We start from the raw sequence: 27,961 nt of genomic DNA, 5'->3' as shown, positions 1-27,961 counted from the left end.
TAACGTTTTTATATTTATTGCGAAATAAAGAAACTTTACAAAATAAATTTCACAAAAGATGTTTTCCAACATATGTGTGTGTCTTTATAGAAGTTAATATTATATTTTAGTTACGAAATGATAAGCAATTTTTTATTGAAATACATTGGCTAACATACACCTTGTAACAATTCATTGTGCTAATACGAATTACACCGCATGAGAGCAGTGCGATATTTAATTCTTAACACTTCACTAATTTTACATTCAAACAAAACTAAACAAAGAAACTAATATTAGCAATATAATAACACTGAATATGTATACTGGAATTCAACAACTACAAAACAGTTTTATTTCTTTGGGATTTTGCGCACACACTGATGCACATAGAAATATATGTAAACTATACGTTAGAAACACTTAGTCTAAAGTTTGAAAAAAATGTACCATATACTTATAGTAAAACAATTACGTTTATAGACTAGAGTTCTAACTAACATATCTGTAGAAAAATTCACCCTAATTTTGAACTGAAAAACTAGAGGAAAACTGCTGTCAACAACACCCCCCGCCAATTTTTGCGTGATTGAACAGTAGGATTCGACTGTCACTCTCACAGTACTATACGACTTCAAAACGTGGAACTTTCGGTGGGGGATGATAACTAGCTCTCTCCACTGTCGTTAGGGGTGGCTAGCATAGATAGCCCTCGTGTAGCTATGCGCGAAATTACAAAATTAAAAAAAAATTTGTTTTCCTCTTTCGGATGTGGAAAATGAACATAAAATCCTCGGAACACACTAACTAATAGGCCACAAACGTGAAATAATAAAAAATAGTAACATTTTAACTAAGGTTTTTAGAAAATAATACCGAGAACAGTTCTATATAACAATTTTTTTAAAGGTATAAAGCTATTTCTAAATATTAAAATGTATTAGTTATAAAGACTAACGAAACGTTATTAAATCGTGTGGAATCGGAAATTACACGTCAAGAAAACGTGTTATTCATTGTGTGTGACTTTTCGTGCCGTAGCGACTAATTTGAGCCTGGTTTTTTCGCATGTAAACGATAAAAGATTTAAAAACTCGTTAGCAAGTAACATGAAATTGAAGACACAATTAATACCTACAGCATGTAAAAAAATCTTTATAAGGAAACATTTCACGTCAATCCACATCTTTTGTACATTAGTTTCGTTTGGTCTACATTACTGCTCAAGGAGTATACGGTTATACATTGCTGGCCAAAATCTTAAGGCCAATTGACATAAAGAAAAAATATGCATTTTGCGTTGTTAGACTCAACCACTTATTTCTGTAGAGCTTCGAAAGATGAAAATAAGAAAAGGGGAAATAAAAAAAACAAAAACTTTTTTCAGCATTTAATAGGGAAAATGTCAATACTATGAAATTAGCCTAAATACTAACTAGTCAAAAGTTTAAGACCATACTGAAACAAAACATTAATCGGTAAACACGTAACGTTCAAGCGTTAGCGTTGTCAACATCTTCCACTGACATCTCCTGTGTTACATTGGGTAAAAACATGGCAAAGGCTAAAAAGGTGACAGTTTCAACATGGCAGAATTGTCGAACTGCAAAGGCAAGGTCTCTCTCAACGTGCCATCGCTGGTGAGATTGGGCGTAGTCAAACTGCTGTTGCAAATTTCTTCAAAGACCCTGAGGGATGCGGAACGAGAATTTCAAGTGGTTGGCCCAAGAAAATTTCGCTGGTGTTGAGCAGGAGGATTCGACAGGTTGTTTGGCAAAACACCAGCTGATCATCGAACCAGATTAAGGCCCTTACGGACGCAGAATGCAGCTCAAGAACAATAAGATGGGATCTACGAGAGAAAGGCTTTAAAAACTGTAAACGTCTTCAAAGGTCACACCATAAAACAGCTTGGTTTAACTTTGCTGAGAAGCACCAAACATGGGACGTAGAAAGGTGAAATAAGGTTTCGTTCTCTGATGAGAAAAAAAAATAACCTGTAGGTCCGGATTGCTTCCAACGTTACTGGCACGATAAGGATATCCCACCGGAGACATTTTCTACACGACACAATGGAGGAGGTTCCATCATGATCTGGAATGCTTTCTCCTTCATGGGACAATGGAGCTTCAGGTTATACAGGGGTGTCAAACAGCAGCTGGCTACATTGGCATGTTGGAGAGAACATCCTTATTGACTGAAGGCCCTCGCTTGTGTGGAAATGACTGGATCTTTCAGCAGGACTACGCTGCAATCCACAATGCCCGCAGAGCAAAGGACTTTTTCATGGCAAATAACGTGATTCTTTTAGACCATCCAGCATGTTCGCTTGAACTGAACCCCATTGAAAATATTTGTAGGTGGATGGCAAGGGAAGTCTATAGAAATAGACGTCAATTCCAAACAGTGTATGATCTTCGTGAAGCCATCTTCACCACTTGGAATAATATTCCAGCCAGCCTTCTGCAAATGCTTATATTGACCATGCCAAAGCGAATGTTTGAAGTTATTTGCAATGATGGTCGTACAACTCACTACTGAGACCTCTTGTTGGGCATTTCCTACCCTGTTTAGGACTTCTTTTTGGTATGGTCTTATCTTAAACTTTTGGCCAGCTAGTATTTAGGCTAATTTCATAGTGTTCACATTTTCCCTATTAAATACTAAAAACGTTTTTATTTTTATTTTCCCTTTTCCTATTGTCATCTTTCGAAGCTCTACTCAAATAAGTGGTTGAGTCTAACAACGCAAAATGCATATTTTTTCTTTATGTTCATTGGCCTTAAGATTTTGGCCAGCAGTGTATATATTTATCAGCAATTTGATTCTTTCAAGGTTTACTTTAGCTGTGACAGGTTCAATAACACAGTAAGTTTCCAATTTTCGATTTTTATTTAGCCTAATTTCTAACTATACCACTAACATATACTGCATCCTACAAAGGCCCGGCATGGCCAAGCGCGTAAGGCGTGCGACTCGTAATCCGAGGGTCGCGGGTTCGCGCCCACGTCGCGTTAAACATGCTCGCCCTCCCAGCCGTGGGGGTGTATAATGTCACGGTCAATCCCACTATTCGTTGGTAAAAGAGTAGCCCAAGAGTTGGCGGTGGGTGGTGATGACTAGCTGCCTTCCCTCTAGTCTTACACTGCTAGATTAGGGACGGCTAGCACAGATAGCCCTCGAGTAGCTTTGTGCGAAATTCAAAAACAAAAAAAAGCATCCTACAAAACAGTAATATATGTAGCAATAGTTAAAAAAATCATGAATGTAGGAGTCTTTATATATTGTTTTCGTGCAGCAGAATAACAGTTGGATTTACTGGGTCTTTTCAAATATATGTGAACAAGTTCGCAGGCCTTGTGTGCCAACGTAAATTAGATCATAAGGTTATTTTGTTATAACTAGACTAACATGCTAGCCCATTCCACAACTACTGTTTACTGTTATTTGTTTCATACAATCATTAGGTGCATAGATAGTTTTACTATCTGATAAATTATCCATAAAATATAATTGCTATTTAAGCAGAAGTATTAAAGAAAATAAGGATATGTGAGTTGATTACCATGTTTGGACAAGTATTGTTTGTTTGTGTTTGAATTTTGCGCAAAGCTAAAAGCATACGTGAAATATTTCTCCAAAGTACTAAGAAAAACCTATGCTACAACTATATATAGTTATATTTCATAAATACCAAATATATATTTAAATTAAAAATTCAAAAACAGTATATTTTAGAGCATTTATATTTTTCCCTAAATTGAACTAGAAATTAACTGTAATTGCTTATTGGCTGAAAACGCATACATACATAATTAACATTATAAATAACTTACAAAAAAACAACAATTATTTGTGACAAGAAAATTAGGCAACAAATATTTAATGCAAAATATGCTCACACATGTCATAATAATACATTTTGTTTTTTTAGTGACAAGATGCAGTCCATTGTTTAATTTGTATTATTTTAGCTGTTCCAATTAACAATATATTGATTTTAGTTCTGAAAAACTGTTTCTTCTTTCTTTTGATCTTTACTGACATACATAGAATTACATCTGTATTATTTAAGTGAAACTTTATTTAGTTACATTTGTTGCTAATTCACTTACTGAGATAATCAGTCATTGAGAAACAAAATTAGCTGTAATTTTATCTCTCTCTTTTTCTTTTCTTTTTTTTAATTCAGGAGAAGCATTTCAGCTTTCAATGGGGTGTGGTGGAAACTTCTGTTAGTGATCCATGGTCTGAAAAGATATTCTTTAGTTTATTAAAAGTTAAATTGTAAAAATAAGTCATTTTGAAATATTTGCTCTTATTATTTCCTATATGTTCTTATAGGAATACACACTTTACAAATTCAAAATATTATTTATATGTATTGTTTCCAAAATAAACACATGATAGTGTGCATAGGGGAGAATAACCCTCTTCTCCTGCATTATCTAAATGAAGCCCTGCTTTTATTTTGCAATCATTATTGAAATTTTAAAAATGTGATCCATTTTTTGTATGCTACTAAGTTTTAAATATTTAACATTGTAATAAATTATTTTCTTCATAATTTGTTAAAAGAAATTGGGTTCAAGACAAAATGACGTTTTTCTTATAAAATTACACACTTTTTCTTATACTGTCCTAGTTTTGTTGCACCATTATTTATTTTATTTTCTGCCAACTTCTGGTTTCTGATTTCCCTCATTAGGTCAAAGAAAACCTGTAAATACAAAAATATAAAATTTTAATGAACCTTTGAATTTTTATCTAAATAACTTGTGTTACTATATAGTCAAGTGAGTTGTACTAAAACAATTTTGAATATCCAAGTCAGCATGTCATGTGACAAACACAGTTGATATAAAGTTCCAGAGGAACAGCATCTACCAGAACTAAATTTTGACATTGTTTGTAATTTTATAGGTAGTGTGATCCTACCAAAAATTAATTGCTTCTGGCAACTCTTTCCAAAACAAAATACCATAAATATGTGTTCAGATCAAGGATTCAGAATTTCCAAGATAGAGTATCTCTTGTATTTAATGAGATTAGTAAACTCAGGAAAATGGATCAACTAAGGATTCTGGGACTATTAAAAAAAAAGTCATGTAACAAGTCATACCCCAAGCATTGTAAGAGCATGATGTCTTCTAACAGATGAGAATCCACAAACACAAAGGCCAGTGGGAAGAATTGTCCTTATATCCCAGGTAACAGTACACATTATGATAAAAAAGGATATGCATGTAAAAAAGTGACATAAATTGCTTCCATAACATATCCATTCAACTATCACATACCTTAAGACCTGAATAACAAAATGGGTATTTATGTTATTCCATATATAGACATACTCATCAAATCACTGGATGCATCATTTAGGGATTTCTTTGTGATCAGACTGTTAAAAAGGTCACTGGGAAACTGCAGTCTATGTACACTAGCTGGATTGTTGAAAGTGTTCAGGGAGAAGTGATACAATTTTGACATGACAGCCTTATGACAGATCATTTCTCAATGGAAGCTAAAATGCAAAATCGTCAGATAGAACATAACCATATATGATCAGATGGACTGTAATGATGTACGAGGTTCCAGAATTACTCTAATGTAATGTACTCAGCCCCCTAATAAATATATAACACATAAATTTCATGAAAAGTAATTTATTAAATGTCCCCTTCTATTCTTCCAGCTACAAGTCAGAAACCAACAATATTAAATACAAATTTTGTAAATAATACACACAAACCTACACAAAATTTGTATGTTTTCAGTTTTGATAAAATTAAAACTTTACTGCTGGCTAAATTAAGTTTATGCAATGCAATCACTTTCAGCACTGCACAAGATAGATACTTATAGTACTCAATAAATAAAACAAAAATTATATTGTCACTGTAAAAGTTACAAAAATATTTGCACATACATATACTTGTTCAACACAGAAATTTTTATTTCCTTACAGGAATTATTAAACTTGTTTCCTCAGATTTTTATTGTAAATACCAAATTTTGACTATGATAAAATGTTATTTTTTAGGATATTATTTTGAATTTTTACACACAAAAAATTAATAAGCTGTGCTTTCCAATGATATATACAGAGTTTGTATAAATGAATGACATACATGTAAATCAAAACCTAGTTTAGAAACTAGTAACCACCAAGGATGATTTAAAATTTCAGTTGTTTAGCTAAGTAACAAAAACAGTTGAGACAATGTCATTTCTAAGTGTTCAAAAATAATTCTACCAAGCTAGGTTTTAGTTCAAGTCTATAAGCACTATAAATAATTTTTTTTTAATAGGGTATTGTTAGTCTACAGTTTCTCTGACACAGTTACATTTTAAGAAAATGTAACCTCAATACAACTGAACAATCTATTTATAAACTTATTGTCTCTGTTTAACTCCTTCATAAAAATATTTTCTATGTGACCAATTTCTTCAATTCCACACACTGACTAATCTTAAATCAGGATGCTAGTGCTTGGGACTTGAATTCTGGTAGTTTAATATTGTAAAGCATAAATCTCAAAGCATTTCTGTAAGCCAAATTCAAGGATTGCATCCTATAAGGACAATTTTTTTTTTAATAGCCTTATTTATTGTACTGGAATCTAAATGGTTGTTATTCCACCTCTGTGGGCCATCTGTGCTGAACACATGATAAGTTTCATTATATGTACACATGTTTGGCTTAGTAGTTTATTGTGTGTTTCAGTTTTGAACATGATGGATAGTCAACAGATTTCACTAGAGGAAATTTTGCCTTAATAATCTTTTGACATTTTGAAGAGGTTACTGCTTTTGTAAATTATTATAAGGGTGAGGATTCAGCATATCTGAATTTACAGAAAGCATTTCACAAAGTGCACATAAAAAGTTTACAAAAATTTCTGTAGATTTGGGGTATGTGCTGGTTCATTGGATAGGAAAGTAACTAGGTAGAAGAAAGTAGAGAGTTGTTATAAATTGTTAAACTAGATTAAAGTCTCAAGTGAGGTGGTGTACTACAGGGCTCAGTGTTAGGACCTTTGATCTTTTTTATTTAAATCAATGACATAGATGAAGGAATGTTAAGTGAATTACATAATGTGATAATGATATTAAAGTCTTGGGTGTTGCTGGCAATGAGGAGGGTGTTGCTGCTTTACAAAAGAACTTGGATTATTTTCTGAGTTGGGAAAATATAGGAGATACGAATGTTTATTAAAATAAATGCTAGGTAATGCACGTATACTACCATAATTTAAAATATAAATGTAATTTTGATGGCAATAATCTTAAAAGTGTTGAGGATGAAGAGAATCTTGGTGTTCTGATTGTTTTGCTTTTTAAGTCATCCAAGCAGTGTGCTGTTGCTACTGGTAGGGTAAATACTATACTCTTTTACATTTAATATGAATATTGTAGAAAATGTTAGGGTAGCTACATTTTATTATATTTACTTTAAACTCTAATCAATGCATACAAAAGGATTTTAAAATTATGTACAATAAGTAGTAATCAATTCTACTTTAATTAATTATTTCTTAAAGGGCTTATCAAACCCACAACATCACCTTATCTACATTAGCTCTTGTTTTGGCTGATGTTTCAGCATATGGTATATTCCACTGCTGTGCTTTCTTTTCTGCTTCTTCAACAGAAACTTGTCTTTTATCCTCTAAGTCTGTCTTATTTCCAACAAGCAAAAAGGGAATGTTTTCGTCACCTTTAACACGTAGAATTTGTTCCCTACAACAACACAATCATGAAAAATAAAGTAATAAGAATACATCTAAGCTTTCAAATTTTAAACCTAATATGCAAGTTCATAATTCCAACATGTACATTTAACAACTTTAACAGATCCATTCTAAACCTTGAATAAATAATTGTCTTTTTTTAATTCTTCTGCATTCTAGAGAAAATATGCCCCAAAATCTAGGCCTCTCTTATAATTTCAGTAAGTAGTTTTTCTCTCCACTTTTTCCAACATGTTGATGTTGTTCATGAAGTAAGAAAAACAAAACTAGATACAGTACTAGTGCTTCAAATACATATAGTAAAAAATAATGTTCTTACTTTTAAATTAAAAAAATTTCTAAAGCTAAACCAAGGCCTCTATTTGTTCTTTTTTTGTCACAGTTAAACACTTAACAAAGATTTTTATGCACAATCATATCTCTTTTCTTTTACTCAACACCATACTCTTAATTTTCATATAAGAGGAAAACCCTTTCCAAATTCTCATACCTCAATAACTTTACATGTACTTCTCAACATTATAACTTACTTTTATCATTCTGGCTCAGTCAACAAGAGAATCATGTACATCATATCACAAAAACATTCTCTAAAGAATCAGCACTTCCAAAAATTTTAAGTCAAATTAAGAAATACTTGTAAAGAGTCTGATCAAATCTTTAAAATATATAATGAACAAAAAAGGACAAAAATAGACAATGCTGCTTGCAGATCCTGAAACAAACAAATAGTACTAATAAATATATTTTATATCAATTTCCTTTTTTTTTCCCATCAATTCTATAAGCATATCAATTTCCCATCTGCTGTACAAAGAAAACTTTTGTTTATTTTATTCACAATATTTCACCAGGTTTACCTGGAAGCATCAGGTGAACCTGGGGAAACACTGTGAATAAAGTAAACAAAGTTTTACTTTGTACAACTGATAAAAGATCTGTGTAAATTTATTAAACAAAATAAGTTCTTCTAATATGTAATTAAATTTACCATCTGTTATCTTACCAAAGATTACTTGCGCTATCAACTGAGACGACCTTATCCAAAAAACATTGGAACCCTGTTACAAATCTTAAAAAATTTAGTATCTGGATGATGGAAAATGTGCAGACTTGATGTGCTTAGATTTTCAAAGAGCTTTTCATGAGATGATACATAGAAGATTACCTCATAAAATCGTATCTGTAGGGTTTGTGAAAAGTCTAGTTAATTGGGTTGTATGGTAACTGGATGAGAGAAAGCAAAATATTGCTATGAATGGGCCAAACTGGAAACCTGTTGCAAATAAAATGTCTAGATGATAAGTGCTTGGATCTTTACTGTTAGTTTGTTATATTAATGGTATTTGGTAGGGGCATAATTAATAAAGCAGTAAAGTATATTAATGATAATATACTCTTGTGAATTTCTAGCTATATCAAGGCTATTAAGATGTTGCAAAATAAGATGAAATAGACCCACATCCCTTAAATAGTAAGTTTTTATTCTAATAGTTCCTCCATATATTAGGAATGTAAATACATTTTCTGGTTAAAGAATGTGTATTTTATTATATTATCCACATGAATTATTTTTATTTACACACATGTAAACATAAATTAACAAATACACCTGTGAAAATTTATATTTACTAGACAGACATTAAAATGCCAACTACTGTGTCAACTTGGGTGAAATTTGTGTGGAAACTGTATAATTGATCACTCTCACAGAATTTAACAAACAGTGAAACTAAAGAAGTTAATGCCTAGATATGAACCTATATCAGAATTTAGATAATTCACCATTCAGGTATGCTCAAAAAAGCTGCACAGAACTACCATGATGAGAGGGAACTTATACACCAGTTTTAATTTAATTGGCTACATTGTGTCTACCTAATAAAATATTTCTCTTCTATGATGCATACAAATCAAGTCAACTAAGGCTTCAATAATACTATGTGTATCAATATAAATCTAAACACAAACATATAATACAATGCTACACTCCCTGAAATTTTGTTTTTTTTTCCACTCTTTACTATTTACTACTGATTTCATGACTTTTACAGTTACTCTCCAAGATGTAATTTTACAGATAATTTATAATAAAAACGTTTAAGTATCACTTTTCAATTAAATATAAGTAGCCTGAATTAAATAAATACATATTTTAAAACATACAAACATAAAACACAATCTTTATATAAACTGAATTATAATATACTCAAAAATAAGTTAAACTTGTCAAATATACTTTCTCTTCTGCTTTCCTTTATCATTTGTATTGGTGATTAACATTTTATTTTAATTATACTTTCTCCTGTTAGTATATCAAAATAATTTATTTTTATAATCTTGAACAATTAACACAAAAATACTTCTTAATTACTTTATCTTCCTTTTCATAATTCCTAGTCATAGCTTTTACAGTTACATAATTCCAACTCACTAACTTGACTCCACTATTGATATTTTTTCTCTTTTACCTCTATTTTTACAATACTTATTTAAACCACACTATTTCAGAGAAGTTTTAATGTTCTGAAACAGGGGATATATTCAAAAATAGCTCTCCACAATGGACAGAGACTATGATAACACTGCAACTAAAATGTTAAAAGAAGTCAACTTCCACATTCAAAATATATAAACTTTATGAAAACACATACCTAAACTCTGCTGTTGCAGAAAAGCTTTCATGTTCTATTATTGAAAATACACAAAGGAATCCCTCTCCAGAACGAAAATAATTGTCACGAATTGCAGCATAATCTTCCTGACCTGCTGTATCAAGAATGTCAATTTGAACCTCTTCTCCATCCAACACGACCTTTTTTCGATAGGAATCAGCTTTTGTGGGTTCATAATCTTCTATAAACTACAAAGCAAAAATTTAAAATTTGTTTTACGTTTAGTGACTGAAACATGTATAAACAACAGTTTTACAGTATTTTCAATCAACTTAAATAGTACAAAATATTTTTAAAAAGTAAAAGATCCTTTATAAAAAAATTCCATTCCTTTGACTTGTATCAATCTATATAATGATTTAAGTGAATGCTTAAATATGTCATTCATGCAATATTGATACTGTATGTTTTACAGTTGTGTGCTTCTTCATCAACCATTTTAAAATTAACAGCTACGTTTTATGAAATAAAAGTATGCAGAGAAATGTTCACACTTCAGTAAACACTTAAATGTATAACATCACAGAGTTGACAATATTTCATGGAAGATAAAATATATATTTCAACATGACAAAACTATACAGACATTGTCATTTATATATAAAAACTGCTTATTATGAATGAAAGAAGCTTATATTTCAATAAAAAAAATTGAAACTGTGATGCATATCAATAAAATCTTTGTTTCCATTAAGTTCCTATTAATCTAAGAGTAAGTGGTTACATTTTAATTTCAAAAATACACCACTGATCTACAAATAATGAGAACATCTTAATTTAAATTTCCTGATAAAAACTTTATTGTAACTAGTAATATATATAGAAAATATATATTAACATTAATTATCCTAAATTATTTTATCAAACACAATCATCTGTTACTGGAACTGGGATGAAATAAGTTTATGTAATAATTAATTAGTCCAACTACTGTTGGAACAAAATTAATTCATTACGTTTATTCTTGGTGTTTATGACTGCTAGTGTACTGACTGCAACATTTCTAACATTACATAAGCACAAGATGGAAATAATAGGGAATCCTGAATATGTGACAAAACTGCTAGGTCATGAGTCTTAACAAATACTTAATATGATGATTTTTTACGATAATACAAAGTCTACTCATAACAGTAACTGAATAAGATTATTCTTTTCTTCTGAAATGTTGCTCTGAACATAAGATACCATGTATGAATTTATCATATTCGAATATCACACAATTGCTTTTTTCATTCGAATTTCTTATACGTGAATTTATTTTTCTTCCTCTAACATATAAAAATATACAAAGATATAATATAGACTGATATTACATATGAATTGCCTTAGATTGTAAATTCAAAATTTATGCACCAACATTCACAAAAATCATATTTATAGATACTAATGGGGAATGTCCTATTTACATTTATTAACGCTAACGTGAGAAATATTTTGCAATATTTATTTCTGACATAAGATGTTCATAACAGATATCCATAACTTAAATTATTAGGCTTAACATTTACTAGAAAATTATCTTGCACATTTAAGCAGTAGCTCCTCGATATGACTCGGCCAAATATCTACATGTAAATATATCGAACGTGCAGTCACAAACAAAACACAGCGCCATTGCTGACTCATATTCGTACTTGTGTCAGGATAAGGTTACGAATAGTTGAATACTGAGTCAGGAGCGCACGCAAGCATTTTCCAGTTTGCATGACGCGTTGTGGAGACGCCATTATTGTGTCTTGGTGATTAAAAAAAGAGTCATTGGTTATATTTGTAAGTACGATTTACACATATTTAGTTGTTACTTAATGTGGAATATTAGGTACGTTCGAAATCATCCTTCTTATTTTACTAGTTGAAGATATGAAGGTTAGTATATAACCAATTCGTATTTTTTCTTTGCCATGTAGTTCAATCTGTTTTAAGCCTAACAACATGACGCACACGCAAAAAAACAAGTTAGTTAACACAGCGAATTTCCACTAATTAGGTTTCGTAAAGATTTATGCAGTTATTTTTTCTCAACCTAGGAAGACTAGAAAGTGTCTGATATAATCCCGTTATAATAAAACCACGGTTTATGGAATCAAGCTGTAGAAAAAGATGTTCTTTTTCAGTGTTCTTTTTTGTTTTTAGTTATGGTTTACAGTAATACTAATAGCGAAGTACAATTTTGTATGATTGGTTATATTCTGACTAGTGATGTGTAGTTTTTATTATAATATAACATTTTTGAATTTTTCTTTTTGTGTGTAGGACTTAGACTTAAAAGTTTTTTGGTTGTCATAATTTTAAAATACCCCGTAGTGTCTTATAAATTAAATCTTTAGAAATTTAATACGTGTATTAAATATAGAAAATGTAAAAAAACAACAAAACAGTTACATGTTTCGATTAATTGTTTGTTTTTGAATTTAGTGCAAAGCTACACGAGGGCTATCTGTGCTAGCCGTCCCTAATTTAGGAATTTAAAACTAAAGGGAAGGCATCTAGTCATCACTACCCACCGCCAACTCTTGGGCTACTCTTTTACCAACGAATAGTGGAATTGACCGTACTTTATAACGCCCCAACGGCTGAAAGAGCGAGCATGTTTGATGTGACGGGAATTCGAACCCGCGAGTCGAATGCCTTAACCACCTCGCCATACCGGGCCTTTCGATGAATTGATCAGTTGTCTTATATGTCTTTATTGTAACAATATCTTGTTAACTCCCATTTTTAGAACTGTTTTCGTGTTTCATCAAATAGCACTCCTCATCTTCTAAGATTTTTTTATTATTGATGCAAACACGATATTTTGTTTTCAGATCTAGTTTATCTGTGTACTAAATGTATGTGAAATAAAAATATTGATTTTTTTTTACTAAAAATGTTCTTACTTAATTTATGTCCCCTAGTGGACTTACAACACTAAAATCGGTGGTGAGTAGAGCACAAATAGTCCACTGTGTAGCTTTGTGCTTAATGACAAACAAAATTAATTTATATACTCCAAAAATGCATTACCTATAGAGCTCACATTAAGTATTAAACTATTTTTTGAATAATCATATAGTGTAGAAGCCATGTGACGTTTCAAAGTAATTACGTACTTGTTTCTCACTTTCAAGATTTATTATTATTTAGATTTTTTACATTCGTAGTGCTTTCGTTCACATTTATTCAAAATCTGCACAGCTTAACAGTGTTACAGCTTTATTTAGTGATTTTATTCATATATGGTTTATTACCTGTTTATGAAAATTATTCGTTTCAGGTCAATTAAACGATGTCAAATTGTCGTGCGGGTTTCAGTTATCACGTCACATTTCAGGGAAGGAAAAAAGTGATTAATGTTACTTCGAAGCGACAGGTAGTAGCTGCGATCAGAGAAGTCTTTGCAATTAATACATCAGAAAAATATCTCCAGCTTCAAACTTTTGACGCAGAATGGGATGATTTTGTGGATGTGGACACAGATGCTTTACCAGACAGAGCTAAACTATTTGTGGTGCTTGTGCCTAAAGCAGTATTACCAGAACAACAACCTGACAGATCATCATATAGTTTAGTAAACAGTCACCAAGTGTCTATCGCAGATACTTCTCGCATCCCTTGCACGTCTTCTCAAGACATTTCGGAAACTGAGGCTATATCAGTAAAATCTGTATCATTTCAAACAGAACAGGAATTAAGCTCGTCCGTTCCATTTGTAAACTCTCCAGCACCAAGGTTTACGTTTTTTTTTTGTTTTTTTTTCAATTTTTGAAAATATGCAAAATGTGTAATATGTTTTTAGTTGAAAATAACATGTAGCTAACAGGTATTGTTTGAGTTTTCATAACAGAAATTCTAACCGAAAGTAACGTCATTGTATTGTCACGGATATTATCGCGTAAGATAATGTATTAATATTATATGAATTTGTGACCTATTGAATTAAAATTATATGCTTCAAAATATGTTATTAAATCATCCAATCTTAGAATTGTTTCAGTGAAAATAGAAAGTCCCATTTCTCCTGCAGGTTTCTGTGATGTTTGGTTTTTGGGTACGGAATTATAAAACGTATCCCTAAGTTAGCAAATCTATATACATATAATATATTGTATGTCCATGTAACTATTTCGCTGGGTGTGTGGGTAGATCTTCGCCATAATTAGTATGAAGGTTCATTGGGTCCATACGGAGGTACACAAATTTTGCATTTTGTGGTTTTTGATTGCGTTTTGCCACTACTTTTTTCCCTGTTAACTGATTTTCACGAAATTTAGCACGACGGATGGTTGGATTCACGAGGAGATACTGCACACGTGAGGTTTCACATTTTGTGTTTTGCAGTTTTTATGGGTTTTTTTTTTCCCAATTACATATAAAGGAAGCAACTTTTCATGTCCTACGATAACCTTTCATCAACCATGAATTTACATAACTGCTGTACATGGGATGGGTTCTCAAATTAATTATAAATAAACTTGTGAACAACTGGAGAATATATCTGCTCTCGATAGAGCAGTATTATCAGAGTTACTTGTTTTTATAAAATTAAATCTCAAACTGTTATATTATGCACTTCACACATACTTTAAAGAGAGTTAATTGCACTTCGTAAGAATGATTATGGCAATTCAGTGGGGCGTCGCCACACATACGAACTTTGATGTCATGGGTGACACGTTCAGTTCTTATATACACTGCTGGCCAAAATCTTAAGGCCAATGAACATAAAGAAAAAATGTGCATTTTGCGTTGTTAGACTCAACCACTTATTTGAGTAGAGTTTCGAAAGATGAAAATAAGAAAAGGGAAAAAAAAACTTCTTTTAGCATTTAATAGAGAAAATGTGAACACTATGAAATTAGCCTAAATACTAGCTGGTCAAAACTTTAAGACAATACTGAAACAAAGCGTTAATCGGTAAACGCGTAACGAATGGAGTCATTTGTGTTCAAGCATTAGCGTTGTCAACATCTCCTGTGTTACATTGGGTAAAACATGGCAAAGGCTAAAACGTTGACAGAGTTTGAACGTGGCAGAATTGTCAAGCTGCAAAAGGAAAGTCTTTATCAACATGCTCTCGCTGGTGAGATTGGGAGTTGTGAAACTGCTGTTGCAAATTTCTTAAAAGACTCTGCAGGAAACGCATTTCAGCAGGACTACGCTGCAATCCACAATGCCCGCAGAGCAAAGGACTTTTTCATGGCAAATAACGTGATTCTTTTGGACCATCCAGCATGCTCGCTTGAACTGAACCCCATTGAAAATATTTGTAGGTGGATGGCAAGGGAAGTCTATAGAAATAGACGTCAATTCCAAACAGTGTATGATCTTTGTGAAGCCATCTTCACCACTTGGAATAACATTCCAGCCAGCCTTCTGCAAACGCTTATATCGAGCACGCCAAAGCGAATGTTTGAAGTTATTCGCAATGACGCCGTACAACTCACTACTGAGACCTCTTGTTGGGCATTTCCTACTCTGTTTAGGACTTCTTTTTGGTATGGTCTTAAACTTTTGACCAGCTAGTATTTAGGCTAATTTTATAGTGTTTATATATTCCCTATTAAATGATAAAAATTATTTTTTATTTTCCCTTTTCCTATTTTCATCTTTCGAAGCTCTATTCAAATAAGTGGTCGAGTCTAACTACGCAAAATACATATTTTTTCTTTATGTTCATTGGCCTTAAAATTTTGGCCAGCAGTGTATTTGGCTTAGGCGAATTCCCGATCATTCAGCAATACAGTGTCATAACACGTAGATTTATTACTTTAGCACATTTCCACATCCATAATTGACAAATGAAATTGGTATAGAAAGATGAATAATTTGTATAGAGCCAAAGGGTATAACATGGAGAAGAAGAATGTCCAACTGTATATTGCCAAAGCAAAACAAATTGCATAGAGCCAAATGATACAACATGGGGAAAAAGGGAGCCTCCATCGTTTCATGGAAGCGGAAAAAACTCGTACAGTGCAATATGTATGATAGCAACAGGCTTCGAAACCATTATATATGTTAAACTGAAACAATACTACACATTAACGAAATGAAAGATTACGACAGAAAATTTTCCAAACTAAAAAAAATAAATAAAAAATCCGCTTATATGAGTAGTATTTATCAAGATACTAAACAAGGATTTAAAGTTGGTGTAGAATTGCATGGTAAATTTTAAAAAGCTTCCAGTCTTACCTCGAAATCAATGAGTGTTTTAAAGAAAAAGATGACCAAAGAAAAAAAAATCTCATTGGCCTCCCACCCCCAATAAATCTCTTAATTATTCTTGTGCCTTCCACAGTTAAAACACGATCTTAGAAGCTAACGTTCGTGTCAGTTGGAGGGTTTGTGAAAAGTTTAAGATTTATGATCTAAGACTGACTTTGCCATCCTTCGAAGAAACGTGTTGCAATTACAAACTACATGTCGGGCAATGGTGTTTATTCATAACCATTGTCCTAAGTAAGAACCCATGAGGAAAGGAATAGTTTCAAAAGCAGCACGGGATGTGGAACATTTGTGTTATGAGATTCGATTAATCCGCTACATTGTAGAATAGATCTAATCTAAATGTGACTTTTTATTTAGTACTTGATCCAGTATTTGAAAATTTCAATCTGAATGGTGCGTTATCTGCACCACTTGGGCCAAACTGTCAAGCCAGAAAACGTAAAATTTCAGGCACAACTGTTTCTACTTTTGAACTGTCGGGAATATCCACTTCCTACTTGACTGCCACTTTTATAACGCGTCTAAGGCTGAAAGTGCGTAACGTGTTCAGCGGCATACTGTAATCTTGAACGTCAGACATTCGGATCTTTAAGTCAGTATGTTAGCCTTAGGTTACGCCCTGTCTCGTACTTGATCTAAAACTTTAATGTGATAAAGTTTCTAGTGTTTTTACTTTTTAAAACATCATTTTTTAAAAATAATTTATCAACATAAATATAAGTAAATTTAGGTCAAAAGAAAAAAAAATCAAATCTTTCAAGTGCTTCAGCTTCCTTTAACTAAACTTGTTTTCTTTCTAGTCCAACACGAACTCCGTCACCTACTCTACAAAATACTAATGACTGGAGAGAGCCTTTCACTATTCCAACTCATTTCTTTCCGCCATGTCTGAGAAAGGCTTTAGATGACAAACTGCCTCTAAGTCGATGTAATAAGGGTCATCTACTTGAAGCTATCTACCAGGAAGTAGTTAGGCACACTTTGTAAGAGCTTTACGCGATCTTTATATTCTAATATTGTCATATGAAGTAATTTTATTTGTTTGTTTGTAGTTAAGCATAAAGTTACACAATAGATTGTCTGTGCTGTACCTACCATAGGTATCAAAGCCCTGTATTTAGTGATGTAAATCTTCAGACCTATCGCTGAGTCACTTGAGGAGATATATCAAGTAATATCGAATGAGTTAACGAGAGTTTCTCGTATATATATCAATGATTTCTTCAATTGCAAAGAATGATTGAAGTTTTATTTGTGTACGTGTTCCACTTGCATTTTGCGAACGGCCGATCCATAATGGCAAACTGGCGTATCATGTACGTGTTCAAGCATGATGTATTTGAACCATAAACTCTAGGTAACTGTAGTGTTTACAGTAGATTAGTACATTACTTACGACATATCCTCGAATAAAGCAGCGTAAGTCCTCGAGTTAGTAGTTGTGAGGTATCTTTAATACAAAAAAAAAAAATAATTACTATTAAATTTCTTCTACATGAACTGAACATGGTTAGTCGTATGTTTGTTAGAAATGCATACTTGTCCGCTAAATCATAATAAGCAACAAATATGTATATAGTGCTTAGGCTTTTGTGATTACACGCTTTTGTTTATTTGATTTAGTATTTTTTTGAGTCAGCGGTTAGTTTACGGATTTCCAACGCTAAAATCTGGGGTTCGATTCACTGCTCTAATGAGAGCAAAGCCAGCCCATTAGGTAGCTCTGCGCTAAAACAATAAAATATGAGGTGTTGTGGACTATGTTTTGTAATTATCTTTTTTTTCGTGGGGGTTAGTGTTCGGTACATCGGTATAAGTCAATTACAAGGAAACGAGGGTCGTAATAAGTTGTGCAAACATGTCGGCATTTGTTAAGCTTAGAATTACCGATTAATCAGATTTTAAAATAAATTTTTCCAAACTATCTATGCTCCAAACGATTTGGAGTTCTATAACTTTGTAGGTTGCACGGTCCTTAGTAAACAACATACAAATCACATTAAAAAATGTAATATATATATATATATCAATATTACGGTTAATCCCATTAATTACTTATAGGGATTCTTACGTATTTTACAACAGAAGATTAGTTTTGTCACTTCTTTAAGGGCCTGGCATGGCCAAGCGCGTTAAGGCGTGCGACTCGTAATGTGAGGGTCGCGGGTTCGCATCCGCGTCGCGCCAAACATGCTCGCCTTCCCAGTCGTGGGGGCGTTATAATGTGACGGTCAATCCTACTATTCGTTGGTAAGAGTAGCCCAAGAGTTGGCGGTGGGTGGTGATGACTAGCTGCCTTCCCTCTAGTCGAGCTATCTGTGCTACTCGAGGGCTATCTGTGCGAAATGCCAAAACAAACAAACAAACACTTCTTTACACTAAGTGTTGTAACTAGCAAGAATATAAAATTACTCAGTGTTATGTATTACGAGGACTTCCTATAGTAGTTAATAGTATAAAAACAACTTGAAAGTTTGAGGGTTAAACATAGCCTATTTATCTCTTCATAGTTCTAAATGTTGCTACCTTCGGCTTTCCTACATAAATGTTTTTTTATATTAATTTTGGCTGACCAGCACCGAAAAAAAAAAGAGACTTAAATGGTTAAAACTAACAACTAACGATTTGTCTGACGAAATTGCTTCATTTTCTGTTGAAGTCGTGTTAAGTGATCTGTGTTGAACACTTGTAATCCTTTCCCGACCAAGAACAGATGCGTACATGTGAGTACTATTTTAAAAATGCTTTATGGTTGAAAGTAGAGGTATACAAATGAGAAAAAAAATCAGGGTAGTTTGTGTGGAAAGTTAATTCAATTAAACGGGTTTCTAACGGAATCTGTGACGTTCCATGTAAGTTTGTATAGAGAGTTATTTCTATAATACTTGTTTCTTACGAAATCTCTGACGTTCCATACACGTGCTCTCGTACGTTTTGTGGGGTAAAACTGTTTCGACCAACTCAGTATATGAAAAATTAATAAAGGATTGAAAATAAGTCAGAGGTTAAAAATAACAAACATAACTAGGTGTTCGTAGAATGTTGAACGTATTTTTTTAACGAAATACGAAGCGTTATGGGAGATGCATGTACCTCACTACTGATTTTGTAAAAACGCCTTATGGTTAAAAATCACAGGTGCAGAAATGAGAAAAAAAAATCGGGTTAGTTTGTATGGAAAGCCCTAGAGTATTCTCCGTAAAACGTAAGTTGTAATTGAACACCTCTGTTTTATGACATAAATGTGCTAAGTATTTTTAAACTTTCTAGTCGTCTTCGACTATATAATTGAAAATTTTAGCGAGCGTTTATTAAACATCCCTTGTTAAAAATATTATTGAGAAAGGTTTTTTTCTTAGCTGTTACTAAACACAAAGCTACACAATTAATTATCTGTGTGGTACTCACCAGTATTTAGCGTTATGAATCGTCAAATTTATCGCTGAGCAAAAGATTGCTATTGATGAAAGAATGCCCCTGTTTTCCGCTAAAGAAGGAAGGACTGAGTGAGAGATACGTTTGAATTTGTAATATGATTTTTGTTGGGTATAGCTGCTAATAAAACATTTCATGTTTCAAAACAGTGGTTAATACTTGTCATTCCTTTGTTAGGAAAAAAAAAGAGAGGGGATACTTTGATAATTGTATTTAAAAATAATCAAAGCCACTAATATAAGAGTGAATGGTTTTAAGTTTTTGCTTCCTTTCAGATTCATGGGTCGTCTATACTAATAATCTGTATAATTTGTGGTTCGACTCCCTGTGATGGACAGGGTACAAATAATCGATTGTGTAGCTTTACACTGTAGAAAACTGATGAAACTTGCTCGTGGTGACTGTTAAACCACTTATATTAAGACCATAATACACGTACGAATTAAAATGCGTTACGTGAGGCAGCTTTGATCAGAATCAATCACAAACTGTAAGGCCCAGCATGGCAAGGTGATTAGGACGTTCAACTTGTAATATGAGGGTCGTGGGTTCGAATCCTTGTCACACCAAATGTTCTCGCCCTTTCAGCCATGGTGGCGTAATAATGTGTGGTCAATGTCACTATTCATTGGTAAAATAGGCCAAGAGTTGGCGGTGGGCGGTGATAACTAGCTGCCTTCCCTTTAGTCTTACACTGCTAAATTAGGGACGGGTAGCGCAGAGAACCCTCGTGTAGCTTTGCGCGAAATTCAGAGCAAACAAATACAAACTTTATTTGATTTTTAGCACCTATTAACATATCCATGTTACACGGGAAAGGTTCAGAAACACTGAAGCGAAATGTTAAGTGTTTCTTTACGTTTTTCCCAAATAAGGTTATAAACCTTAAGAACTACAATTTTTACACAAATTTTTGACAGATTTTTATGAACGTGTATATTATGACTTACACTGTAGTATATCCAGAGACGTTTTTTTCGACGTTATAGGTGATTGTGCTTTTCCAGATTTTTTTATTCATTAATAAATTCCAGCTTCAGGATTAGTAAACCTCGAATTTGATCAAAGAAAGTTCACCAATTTCTCGCACATTTTAGCTGTGTTTATTCTGATTGGACAAAAATACCATTTATCTTCGAATTTTGTGCTTGTATAAGACACTTGTGTATTTCGATAGACGTACGTACGTAGTAGGAGTGGGGTTTTAACCTAATCCCTTATTTTTGTGATGTGAAAGTTTTGTTTAGATGATTAGAGCGCAGGTGCTTATGGTACGCCCCCCGTTAGTACAGCTGTATGTCTACGGATTTTCAATGCTAAAATCAGGGGTTTGATTCCCCTCGGTGGGCTCAGCAGATAGCCCGATGTGGCTTTGCTCTAAGGAAAACACACACACGCTTATGGTATTTAATGTTTTCTGCATATACTATATCTTCTGATGAAGTATTAGCATTTCTGACTTGAAATAATTGCAGGTAGTGTCTTCTGTTGATACTTTTTAAGTTGAAGCCCGAAATCGCTTCGAACAAATACTTATTGGCTTTTGATCTAACAAAGTAGACCTCCTTTCAAATGGCCTGGCATAGCCAAGTGGTTAAGGCCCTCGACTCGTAATCTGAGTTTCGCGGGTTCGAATCCCCATCACACCAAATATGCTCGCTATCTCAGCCCTGGGAGCGTTATAAAGTAACGGTCAATCCCACTATTATTTGGTAAAAGAGTTGGCGGTGCCTTTCCCTGTAGTCTTACACTGTTAAACTAGGAACAGCTAGCGCAGATAGCCCTCTAGTAGCTTTGCGCGATATTCAAAACAAACCAAACTCCCCTTTCAAATATTCTGCGTACAGGCCTGCAGTTTATTTAGTTTGGTTTTATTAATACTTTGTACTGGTTGCTTATCTATATTTATAATGGACATTAGATTCTAAAACATCCTATGCTTAATTATGTTTGTTACTATTGTTTTCTTTCTTTTAATTAGGCTAATCGTGTAATAATGAATTATACGGCCAAATGATTCTTTTTAACAAATGACTAAACCACCCTTTTTGTAAGTGTTATCATTTTAATCCCTACGTCCTTCACTTTGAAATATATGTTTTATTCTTAGTTATCCAACATACACACAGTATCAAGAGATAGTGGAGAAGTTATTACGAGCGTACCCACACTTGAAAGGAGATATGAGACATTCAGAAGCAGTGGTGAGTGAAATATTAAAATGTGTTTTCTTAGTCTTTATCTTAAGTTTATAAATGTTATCGAAAACAAAGATGTACACAATTTCTGCTAAATTAGAAATGTTTTTAAAGCATAGTTATATCAGTGTTTTAGATATGATGTAGCATGTCCAAAAACAAAGCGATACTTTATTTTTGTTCATAAAGACATATTTAGTGAATAGCGTGTATGAATTACAAATTCACGTGTTCATGGCTCACGGTACATTGTTGCAAAAGTATACCAAATCATATTTCGGTGAGACAAGAGGAGCCTCAAAAGTTCACGGTGGGTGTTATAAACTAGCTGTCTTACTTTTAATTTGTCAGTTCAAAATTAGTGACGGCTATGTGAAATTAGCTGTTGTGTGGATTTGCTTGAAAATTCTTAACAAACAAACTGTAAAAGCCGTATTATGACTATGATTTGATTTGTAGAAGTTGTGTTTAATTAATTACGAAGAAATTATAAACTTCAGTGTCATTTTCCCGAAAGGGGGCTGCAAGTCGTTTGGGGATCACTTGTTTGAACCACTTGCAGTCAGTCAGTTGACACTAAAATGACGTCACATATGGAACGCTTGACATTGCAGTTTGTACTGTTGTGAAATCAGTTAAACGTGTGTATACCATGAATTACGACAAGAATTATGCACCCTATACTTTAACACACAGTAAGACATATGAATTCAAAGGCAAGAAATAAAAATATTTGTTAGTCCTAATTTTGGCTTTATTTATTCTTGAAACAGAACTTAAATAACTTTTTCTGAATTATTTTATGCACTAAATTGCTTGTGAATATATAACTGTTTGCTAGGGAGTTTCTAATGTGTAATAACTTCAGAGTCAACTCAAAATGGGAAACATAAATACCATCAATGCTGCAGTTAATGCACTATATATATATTCCCTTTTTTATGTACTTTACATAGAAAGCCAGTGATTTCATCAAATGTTTATTGGGCTGATTATATGAAGTGGGTATTTGACAGATGAAAATGCGTGTTTACTCAATACGATGCTCTCTGTGGATCCCCATCACAAACGGCATTTACATACAAGTCGGAAATTTAAGGGTTTTAGCGCGAAGCGAAGCGATAGATTATCTGTGGAGAATCGAAACTCGGATTTCGTCGGCTTAAGTCACTAAATTTATTTCTGACCAAACAGGGAACATAAACAGAAGATATTCTGTATTAAACTTTAAAATTCATGCAGGTTTGTTAATTAGATAGGTCGATACTTCAAGGGGGAAAATATATACTTATATTTTACTCCTAGGTGTATTGGAGAAAGACGCTCTCGCACAAAATGAGAAACAGGAGAAAACGAATGGATGGTGACATTCCGGAAGAAGTCTTGAGAAGGCGGACAAGGAAGTGGCTGATGTGTAATTCTGATGATGGACCATTTATTCTACCTTGTGACGATAATAGTATTGATGTTAAACCTCTACATCAGGTTGCCACAACTCACGCAGTTAACCACAATAATTATTAATTTGTTGGTTTATATGATTCATCGTTAATTTATACTTATTCCAGTATTTCCATTCCTTTTTGTGAACAAATGATACATGCTTCGAATTAGTTACCATTAATTTACTTCTTTCTGAAAGCCAAAAAACAAACATACAGCGACTTTCAATATGTTAAAAGGCCAAGTGTAATAACATGAGTCACAATTCGTAATTAGATAGTAATATTTCGTACGTTTATGGAAGACTGATTCTAACTTAGCAGTCCTGTTATTTCTCGGTATAAATACATGTAAGTTTTAAAGTTAAGGCACTTGTCACACACACACACACACATATTAGAGTTTTAATTTTAAGTAACAAAGGTTGGCGTACAGAATTAGGAGAAGAGAAAGAAGGGTTTTGGATGGAGTTACTATTACATTTGGTTTAATGGCAATAGTTTTGAAATAATGCATACTTTACAAATGATTTTGAGGTATTGTATAAGAGTTGATAGGAAACTGCAAGTGGCCAGAAAGCCTGAGTCATTATTTTAAACAAGAATCAATAATTATAGCTTGTAATAAGATGCAACATGAATAATAAAAGTTATTTATATAGTTGATTATTATCATTCACTTTTATATGCATAAGTAAGATTCTGAACTTTATTCTTGTTGAATGTTTCAAAACGAGATAAGTCTAAACCAAAGCGATTCCAGAAGGTGGATCTTTTCTTGTGGGATACCAATGTTTTTGCAGATTTCTCCTGTCATTTAAATCAGTTTTTATAACATCTTGAGCTCCAAGAATCAAGTCAGTTTATCATTTATTGCATAATGTTTAAAATATTAGAGAAAAGAACATGAAAAGTAATAATTATATTTCAAGTTTTTCACACCAATTGATCAAACAAAAAAGTCAAGTCGAAATGTGTATATATATATGTGTTTGTGTGTGTGTGTTTATTTTTTGCATTGAACTTTTGTGGCAGAGGTTAATGAGTTAAGGAGTGCAATAAATGTTCTTCCAAATTGAAATAATAAAACTTTAAATAATAATAAATAAAAAAAGTTTGTTGACATTAATTCAGGCTACGAATGAAGTGCAAACAGGAGACCATTTTATTTTTATAATTTTTAAAGTGCTCAGAAAAAAACAAACAACAACTAAAACATACAGGCGAAACCAAAAGTCGATAATATATAATATAAATGTATTAGGAGTTGTTTCGTTTTAATTACTTGAATAATTTTTAATTATGTGGTGTACAACATTTACACTGACGAAGAATGGACTCGGTAAATCGCAATAGCTGAGTCATCGCATCACAACGAGATTGATAATACTTTTAATCACATCGACCTTTACTAGCCCACTACAGGTTAATAGCTAGATAAATACGTATATAAATAGTTAAATAAATGAACATAGGTTCATTACTGACATTAACGATTAATATCACTTGCTTGATCACTACCATCTTGTTCTCAGGTTGACAGACATAAACTATTAATTCCTTGAATTTATATATTTTCTATATCCAAGAAAGTATTTTGTCACAAACCAGCTGTAACATTTAAAACGTGAAACTAAATGTGTTTTAACTGTAAATAAAATACTCTTTTGTTGGTCTGAAACGTCGAGCCTGTTTTCTACATATACACAGACAACTTTCACCTCTCTTGTTTTTGCCTGGCATTACCATATACCTGATGGTACCATATACGTGGCATTGCTGTGTACCTCAGAGTACCAAAGCACATGAGTCTTCAGAGATTTTACTATTCCGGAATTAACATACTTAAAGGATTGTTTGTTTGTTTTTGGAATTTCGCACAAAGCTACTCGAGGGCTATCTGTGCTAGCCGTCCCTAATTTAGTAGTGTAAGACTAGAGGGAAGGCAGCTAGTCATCACCACCCACCGCCAACTCTTGGACTACTCTTTTACCAACGAATAGTGGGATTGACCGTCACATTATAACGCCCCCACGGCTGGGAGGGCGAGCATGTTTGAACTTAAAGGAAGACAGTTATCTAACACTTTGATCTTTTCGTCTTAGAATAGAATATTTAGTGACGTGACTAACGAGTTTATAAGTGCTCTTTGTTTTAGTGAATCAGAGGTTTAAAAAATAAAGTATTTGAAGTTACACAAAACAAAGTGTCGAAAATTACAGAGGTCTGCGTGAAGAACGGTCATTTTAAATTACACACTGCGGTTTTCTTATTTAAACCGGATAACATTTCGGAAGAATACTAAAAAATCATGTGCGTGTGTAAAATAAATACCCCCAAAATCGTTAGATAATTCGGCAAATTATATTTAAAAGTTACGAAAAACAAAAATAAAATTGGACTTTCTTTAGTGTTTAAAATTATTTCCAGAAGAAGAAAAAAATGATTTTTAAAGCTTAGTAAAGGTATTAATATTAAAGAAGTCAATCATAATGTTGCATAACTTTAAAATTCATACAAACAATTCATTCAATATCGAAAAATTGCCAACACAAATTGCATACAAGTGAATAAAAGTCTTATGAAAACTGAAGAGAAAATGTCCAGGGAGAACGGCGGACCTTGCACTTTCAACAGGTTTTACACACCTGTAAAAACTCCTGTATTTTCTAAGTATATATAGGTTTACGGTAGTTATGGAATATATTATTTATTTCTCTTTGTTTTATAGTTTTTATGTAAAGTCACACATGGGCTATCTTCTTACAGCCGTCCTTAATTTTGATTTGATCGACTAGATATAAGCAGCTAGTCAACAGCACCCACCGCCAGCTCTTGGGTTTTTCTTGTCTGATCGAATAATAGGACTTGGGGATTTGACCGCAAAGTAACAAGAGAGCTAACTTGTCACAGCTGTTGCTAGTTTTGAAATGATAGACTATAAAGAATAAAGCTTGTTGATAGCACCCATCGGATTCACAGTCTGAGCATGCTAACGACTAGGCTCGGAATTTTTTAAAGAAAATCTCAGACATTTTGGAGCCAATGTTTGTCGAGTTTGTGCGAAAGACAGCTATATGATATTTAGATTTATTACACTGGTGGACGAGAACAATATATCGTCTTAGATAGTAGTGTTACTAGAATATTGAAAATATTGACTGGACAGATGTTAACAAGACAACAAAAAGCACGTGACTCAGTCAACAGTGCACATAAACCTTGTACTGAATATACAAGTTTAATTTAAACATTACATTTAAATAAGCTTCTCTATTAAAGAAAAAAGCAGTAAAGTTGGTCATTTACTGATAGAAAACAACGATTGTGTTTTAGCAATATCAACACTAGCCACACCCAACGGTTGCTATGGTTACTTTACACGTCTCGTTCAAGTCGACAGACTTATTGCGCGATGATAAGTATTGTTGATTATACTCTGAATAAAGTTACGTAAAATTGGTGAAGTACATTTAAAAGTGACGTGCAAACTTTTTGAAATTTTATTGATTTTGATTCATTCAATTAAAGATTATGAAAGGTAAACGATAACTTTCTTCCTTACCTCATCATACATAAACTGTAAGGTCAAAGCAGACTTTCCCACACCTCCACTTCCCACCATGATAACTTTGTGAAGAGCCGGCTGATTGCTTTTAGTCTTTCCCATTGAAGCCCCATCAGTGTTGGGTCTTTTGGTACTACACGTACTGCCAGAAAAACAACGTAGTATTGTTGTCATTTCTCTGTAAAGGCCACTATCAATTCCAAAAACAAACAAACCAACCAAACAAAAATATCCAATAAGTATACTACGACACTACTTTACACCCATGGAATGAAATTCTGCAACACAGTTTTAAAGCAGAAGCAAATTATCCTCTCTTGCTTGAGTGCGCTGCCAAACAGTTGTAAACGCAGTTGTTATGGCGTTTCAAACGAAGAAGGCTGTTTAAGAAATACGGATTAGCGTGTGATAGAAAGTTGTTGTAATATAATTTACCATGAAGAGACTTACTGAGAGATTTTGTTTTTAAAGACTAACGAGAACAAATACAACCCTACTTCTCACTCTGATAAGCCTCGAAGAAATGACACACAAACGAGCGAACAGTCAACAATTACAGCCGTCTGCTCGTACATGCCTATGCCCACGTGGCGCTAGGTGTAGAAATCTATTAATTTTATAATAGTATGGTAGACAGCATACATGAAGCAATTGTTTCATTCTTTTCACTGAAGTATTTTTCCACGGACTTTTA

At 33.1% G+C, this 27,961-nt stretch overlaps 2 protein-coding genes across 4 annotated transcripts; one reads left to right on the top strand and one right to left on the bottom strand.

The window, feature by feature from the left end:
- Positions 1-27,839, bottom strand: LOC143230342 (ras-related protein Ral-A-like). 2 transcript variants are annotated; one of them, XM_076463749.1, is made up of 5 exons: positions 27,265-27,839; positions 10,388-10,596; positions 7,548-7,722; positions 4,605-4,699; positions 1-4,229 (listed from the first exon to the last, which is right to left on the bottom strand). In XM_076463749.1, exons 1-5 carry the CDS (start codon positions 27,439-27,441, stop codon positions 4,163-4,165), a joined length of 723 nt encoding a protein of 240 aa, XP_076319864.1. In that variant the 5' UTR covers positions 27,442-27,839; the 3' UTR covers positions 1-4,162. The 2 variants fall into 2 exon arrangements, with proteins under 2 accessions (XP_076319864.1, XP_076319865.1); XM_076463750.1 differs by lacking the exon at positions 27,265-27,839 and adding an exon at positions 12,046-12,145.
- Positions 13,680-24,813, top strand: LOC143230341 (uncharacterized). Of its 2 annotated transcripts, XM_076463746.1 has the most exons (4): positions 13,680-14,122; positions 17,425-17,607; positions 22,170-22,263; positions 23,563-24,813. In XM_076463746.1, exons 1-4 carry the CDS (start codon positions 13,680-13,682, stop codon positions 23,779-23,781), a joined length of 939 nt encoding a protein of 312 aa, XP_076319861.1. In that variant the 3' UTR covers positions 23,782-24,813. The 2 variants fall into 2 exon arrangements, with proteins under 2 accessions (XP_076319861.1, XP_076319862.1); XM_076463747.1 differs by lacking the exon at positions 17,425-17,607.
- Positions 27,840-27,961: the final 122 nt, after the last annotated feature.

Source organism: Tachypleus tridentatus, chromosome 10, assembly GCF_004210375.1.
Source record: "Tachypleus tridentatus isolate NWPU-2018 chromosome 10, ASM421037v1, whole genome shotgun sequence".
NCBI lineage: Eukaryota > Metazoa > Arthropoda > Merostomata > Xiphosura > Limulidae > Tachypleus > Tachypleus tridentatus.
Note: the sequence above shows the minus strand (reverse complement) of the source record. Positions and strands in the feature narration are given on the sequence as shown.

Excerpts from the sequence above, each read along its gene's own strand:
- LOC143230342 (XM_076463749.1), bottom strand. The coding sequence starts at position 27,441 with ATGACAACAATACTACGTTGTTTTTCTGGCAGTACGTGTAGTACCAAA. Across the intron at positions 7,723-10,387 it reads TCTGCAACAGCAGAGTTTAG|GGAACAAATTCTACGTGTTA; the intron begins GTATGTGTTTTC and ends GTGTTGTTGTAG. Across the intron at positions 4,230-4,604 it reads CTAGGACAGTATAAGAAAAA|ACCATGGATCACTAACAGAA; the intron begins GTGTGTAATTTT and ends ATATCTTTTCAG.
- LOC143230341 (XM_076463746.1), top strand. The coding sequence starts at position 13,680 with ATGTCAAATTGTCGTGCGGGTTTCAGTTATCACGTCACATTTCAGGGA. Across the intron at positions 14,123-17,424 it reads GTAAACTCTCCAGCACCAAG|TCCAACACGAACTCCGTCAC; the intron begins GTTTACGTTTTT and ends TTTTCTTTCTAG. Across the intron at positions 17,608-22,169 it reads GAAGTAGTTAGGCACACTTT|TTATCCAACATACACACAGT; the intron begins GTAAGAGCTTTA and ends TTTTATTCTTAG.